Source organism: Stegodyphus dumicola, chromosome 5, assembly GCF_044657685.1.
Source record: "Stegodyphus dumicola isolate Sdum_Otavi_A_Nest chromosome 5, ASM4465768v1".
Lineage (NCBI taxonomy): Eukaryota > Metazoa > Arthropoda > Arachnida > Araneae > Eresidae > Stegodyphus > Stegodyphus dumicola.
The window spans coordinates 169,526,384-169,532,383 of NC_140772.1; the positions used below are offsets into that span (position 1 = coordinate 169,526,384).

At 30.1% G+C, this 6,000-nt stretch overlaps 1 protein-coding gene across 5 annotated transcripts in view; it reads left to right on the forward strand.

Moving 5' to 3' along the window:
* LOC118194985 (lysosomal cholesterol signaling protein-like) overlaps positions 1-3,529 on the forward strand; it is a 203,376-nt gene extending 199,847 nt beyond the window's left edge. For all 5 annotated transcript variants that reach the window (XM_085817366.1, XM_085817364.1, XM_085817363.1 and 2 more), the window contains exon 18: positions 3,222-3,529. In XM_085817366.1, the coding sequence (XP_085673492.1) occupies positions 3,222-3,432 (211 nt within the window). In that variant the 3' untranslated portion in view covers positions 3,433-3,529. The remainder of the gene's footprint in view (positions 1-3,221) is intronic.
* The last annotated feature ends 2,471 nt before the right edge of the window (positions 3,530-6,000 follow it).

Below are 6,000 nucleotides of genomic sequence, written 5' to 3' on the forward strand. Positions count from 1 at the left end.
ACAGTCTTGTCTCTCTAATACTTTTATTCATTTTCAACAGTAATTGTTCAACAGTGCAAGCGTAACAATTGTGTTAGCATCGTATGGAAGTTATGCGGAAAGTAATCGGTGATCGTTTCACAGCGGTCTGTGTTGTAAACATTTCCAAAAATAAAAAAATTATCTAGGGCAGTTTTTTTGCTAACTGATTTGAAAAAACGCCAAAAACTGTACGACTTTCTTTTAAATGTTCTATTCACGAATGTGCTTACAGTTAGAATTTTGCTGTCTTTAAACTTTCTATTCTATTACGGGCTAGTTTTAAGGAAAATGCTAAAAGTATTTTATTTATATTTTTATTTTACGAACGAAACAAAATGTTTTTATATTTTTACCATCTTTCCATTCTGAAATATTTCAATTGCAACTCCCGCATCATCTTTTACTAATGAATTCTTTTGAATTTTTTAACTAATAAATTCCTTTCCTTTTTTACTAATGAATTCTTTTGTATATAAAGAAATGTAATTAATCCCTAAAATTTCTTTAGCTAATGAATAAATAACTACTTTTCTTTACTCTTACTTTTTCTTTACTTACTGGTTTTCGCATCAAAAAAATTAAACGGAATTAAAAATGAGCATAAAACGTCCATTTCTAATAAACATTAAATACATTACAAGGGATTCCTTTTAATTCAAACTCTTAGGAAAAGTAAAAAATGTTTAAATTATCGAGTACGTGCCAGAAATTATTTCGTTTTAACTGCTATTATAATAACTTCAGTATTTCGAAAAAAAGATATTTTTTTGCACACCATTTCTTCACTGAAAAAAATTCATTAAAATATATAAATTCAATTAAATTAGTAACTGAATTAAATCACTTACTTACTGAAATACGAAACATTTTTAGATAATTTTAATAACTTTTCGTATAAAAATTCGGAACAGGAATTGGCTAAAGTAATTAATGTACCCAAAATATTTTTCGAAACATTTCTTACACACAGTAATACCTCGGTACGCACGCTATTAATCCATTTGAGATCCATTGTACTCGAACTATAACTATTCCGACTCTAAATAATTATGAAATTTCACGCAGAGATTTTTTTTTTTTTTCCCCGTTCGTAAAATCCGCTTTGGTATGGAAATTTATTTAAAAAATTAACGAGAAATTTATAATGGATTAAAAAAATCTCAGTTACAATAAAATTTAAAAGGTAAAAAGATTTTAAATGAATATAAAAATAAAATTAGGCTAAATTCAGTCTTATGATCGTGCTGGTATTACACCGAATTGCATCGATTTTTAGATAGTCAAACAAAGAAGTCTCTCTTTTGTAATGACCACAAGTGTTCTGGCAAACGAAATCGAGTTTAGTAACCGAAAAATTAACCGAATAAAGTTTTTTTTTATAAAAACAGTATCGATATCAGTAAAGTTATGCAGAGATATTGCCAATTTCGCAATGTGTCCGGTTCAATAAAAGTGTTGCCCTAAAGGCACTTCACGTCAAAATATTTCAATTGATATTCTCTAAAGAAACAATTTAACAAATGTTGAAGAGAGAAGGATCAAACTAGAGTCCTAATGAATTGGAATACGAGATTAAAATCATAGTAGAGATAAAAATAGATGCACAAAATACAAACAAAAAATTCAAATAGAGACAGAAAAACACTATATACAATATATACAAATACAGGTGCATGCGTAGAGTTTACGTTGGAAAAATTATTAATCTTTTAGAAGATGTGGAGCATAAGGACGTATTCTTTGTCCTCTTGTAGAATTTCGCATTGAAATAAGTTAAAATTCATGAGATGATTACAAGAAGTAAATTTTTTTGTAGAAATTTCTACTGCTTTTGTTAAGAAACTTATCAATAGTTTCAATACTGAGGTCCTCGTGCAATTTTTGCGGACGTCAGGTCATTTTTGGTAACAGCATTTAAGCCGGTGAAATATAGGCAAGGACTGGATGCACAAGTATGATACAAATGAGATACTTCTTTCTGAAGTCTAATTTGGAATAATTGCTAATAAATAGAAAAAGGCAGTTGATGACTTTTAGTGTTTTAATTTTAACATTTTCGATGTGATCCTTCCAGTCACGTTTGCTTCTGAAAGTGATACCAAGATGTTTTGCTTTGCGAATAATTTAATTTCATCAAAAACGACCAAGTATTTTTAGCTAAAGTGTTCATGTGCTTACGAATAATTAACTGAGATTTATGTGCATTGAATTTGTGCACCAGTCTTCAATTATTGGCATTAAGTCTTGGAGCTTTCGGGTCACAGGGTTTGCGCTTGCTGATTTGACTGTCAAAGCAGTATTATCATCATAACAGCCTATAAAATAATTTAAATCCATCACGTGGAAGAGGTAAAGGATAGGACCCAAGTGTATAAAACCGCTATTAACCTAAAGTTGATTTTTGTGTACTTTCATATTTGGCACTGGTGATGATTCTTTCAATTGTCAAGATTGGATTGAGTTGTTTGATTTCTGAAAAATGCACTTATTATCCTTTGTGCTAGAATTAAAGTAAGAGATGTCTTCATGGAACGTGTACGCATATGAAGCTGAAGACATGTAGATGTATAAAGAAATAGTTGCAGTCATGGAGGATTTTAATATTTACTTATATTCGCTGACAAACATTTTTAATAAATCACTGAATTGGCGCTGAGCGCGCTCATTCTTAAATGAATTTTACATTTTTTAAAAAACATTGCGGTAAGAAAAGCAGCAATGTCAATCTAGCAAGACAGAGAACCACAGAAACGAATGCGGCGTGTTTAAGATGAATGCCCGATTCAGAATGATTTGTTTTTGGTTTAAATTTATTTTTATTGGTTAATTTTTAGTTTCTGAAATTATCACTGGCAGATACGTTTTGCACCTATCTGCATCATGAGTGTTATGCAAGAATCGTATGATAAGGATTAATTTTGAAAGGAGGCAGTTTAAAGAAACTTACTGACAGTATCTTTCTTCGACTGAAAAGGGAAACAGCCAAATTAAAATAGAGTTAAGGGACTACTGAAAATTAAAGTTAGAATTTTTATTTACATATTTTTTATTTTACATACATATATATATATATATATATATATATATGGATGTATCTTTAATAATAATTAGTTTTACGAAATTTTATTACATAATTATATACACATGCATTTATTCAGCTTTGCAAATACTCTTAAAATCTTATTTATATATACTTTTAGGAAAAATGACAAAGTTCACTTGCAGTGCTTCACGGGAACGGAATTTGTAGACTGGTTAATCAAAATTGGACTCGCCAATCATCGAACAGCGGCAGAAAATTATGGACAACGTTTATTCAGGGGTGGAGTTTTGATCAGTGTTGATGGGGCTGTTCAGTTTCATGACAACAGTGCATATTTATACAGCTTGGAAGAAAAAAGTCTAAAATAGGCAACTACCTAGAGGCTGTTGTATTCACCATGTAAATATCATCTGTACATTGCTCTGTATCATACATAAAATAAAAACAAAGCTTATTAAAAAAAAAGTGTTTTATTGCCTCGGTAAGTCATAAAAATTATCAAACAGCATTCTTTTAAATGCCCTCATAAACTCTCATAATTCCTTTAGAGATAATAAATAGCAATAAGGATTTCCAAAAATGGGCACATAAACGAGGTACAATCATTACAATTTATTTGGATTACAAATGGTATTCCAAGAGAGTGCAACTTGTACTTTTATTCCGCATAATACATTTGGCGAATCTTATTTCCATTTATATTATGCTACAGATTGCTGAGCAAAACTAATAATGCAGCCATGGCTTCAAAAAAATATTTTGAATAAGCATGGGGCAAATGTTATTAGGATTGATTTTATTTATACTACTAGCTAATTAACCTTCAAGCATTATTTTTGAATACGACTTTTTTTTTTTTTTTTTTTTTTTTTTTTTGTACAACATCATTATTTAAGCACATGGTTAAGGCTTAATGATATTTACCATGGAGTCTGATTCGACTTCGATATTTTACCTACTTTTTTCTAACTCCAAAGTAATAGATTATCATTTTGGTGTTCTGTTTCCTTTTATAGTGTTTATTCATTGTGTATATATATATAAAGAAACATAGTAATAGGTCAAAATTAAGAACAAAAATTCTTTTAACCAGTCCTGCGCTATAGCTACAGGATTGAAGTAAATTCTTGGAATTGCCTTGCTTTGATTCCAATTTACTTTTACTTTAGATCCTTTAATTTACTTTAATCCTACAATTATAGCGCAGGACTGGTTAAAAGAATTTTTGTTTTTAATTTTGACCTATTACTATGTGTTCTTGTACTTACTATCTTTAGCAACTTCCAAGCTATTGTTCCTGTTTCCTTTTAAGGGTTTATTTATTTATTTATTTATTTACTTATTCATTTTTAGATTTCCTTCCAAAAGACTAACTGTAAAGCAAATTAGCTTCCTCTTTACTTTTATACCTGAGATCAGTTAAGGTCAATTGAAATAGGCGAATGTAAAAATTCGCTTTGAAAAACTTGTAAGTTAAATACCACTTCTCTGGTCAATAAAAAACAACAACAAACACTTTGAAAACATTTAATTGTACTTATAAAATCATTTGCAATAAATGTAAGATAAGTTATATTGGACAGACCAAGAACAAAGTTAAAATTAGTATTAATAACCACCGAGCTCACATTAAAAAATTTAAAAGTCTGCCTCATAAGCAACAGAAAGATGCTGATAATAATACAGCGATTCTTGTACATTTCCAATTGCACTATTTCGAATAAATTAATATTTCTCTTTTGGATATTATTCCCAACACCAAAATAAGTCTTTTTAGAGAATCCATTTACATATTACAAAATAAGACAGTTTACCCATGCGGGTTCAATACAGAACGATTTCAAAGCTAAAGAAAATTCAATTTATAGTCAACTTGGAAGATTCTGTGCAAAAACAATTAGAGGAACAAGAGGAGGAGATAGAAATCAAAGAAATTTTTTTACTTTAGATTTTGAAAAATTGATTACAAAAGCTCTTAATTTTTTTCAACAGCATTTTTTCACTAAAAGTATTATCAATTTACTCCTCCCATTCAAACATAAAATCCTTAAGCAATTGCTATATCACTTTCAATTTAAATTTGAAGGCCCCCTATTACTAAAAGACATTATAATAGACTTTTGTAAGTACAAACTACATAGCAACAAATCTTTTGAAAATAAACGTTTTTGTACTATTCACTTCAAGCATCCCGTTTATGACCGATTAAAAATTAATAACATCTTTAAACTACACCAACATCTGTTTACAGACAAAATACAAGCAATACCAAGCTATCGATATGAAAGAACACTAGGTAGCTTAATAATTAACTACCATAAGATCGATACTCCCAGAATGCAGCCCTTATGCCCTTGAAGGCTGAATGTCCCAGAATACAGCCCTTATGCCCTTGAAGGCTGAATGTCCCAGAATACAGCCCTTATGCCCTTGAAGGCTGAATGTCCCAGAATACAGCCCTTATGCCCTTGAAGGCTGAATGTCCCAGAATACAGCCCTTGAAATTGCACTTCCAGAATTCAGCCCTTATGTAGATCACCAACATATTATAACAGGAAATTTAGAAATTACAGAAGATAGAAATTTCAAGCAATTAATGAATCTTGGCACCAAATTTCGACCCACTTTCAAAGTTAGCAAAAAATTCGGCATCCAACAATTCGAAAAAAAGTATAAAGCTTGCATAGTATTCCCAGCCACAAAACTAACTTACCTACTACTACTTACCTAGAACGGAAAGAGGAAATGTTCAAGGACTTCAAAAGACGTATTAAAGACATGCTAAAAAGCATACATAATAACCAAATTAGACAAGAAAATTAAAATTTTAAAGGATCTTTTCACCATTGCGAAAATAGACAAAAGCCAGTAACAATTTTAGCATTATTTGAAAGACTTTCTACTATAATCTGATTAAAAAAAACTCCATAGCACAG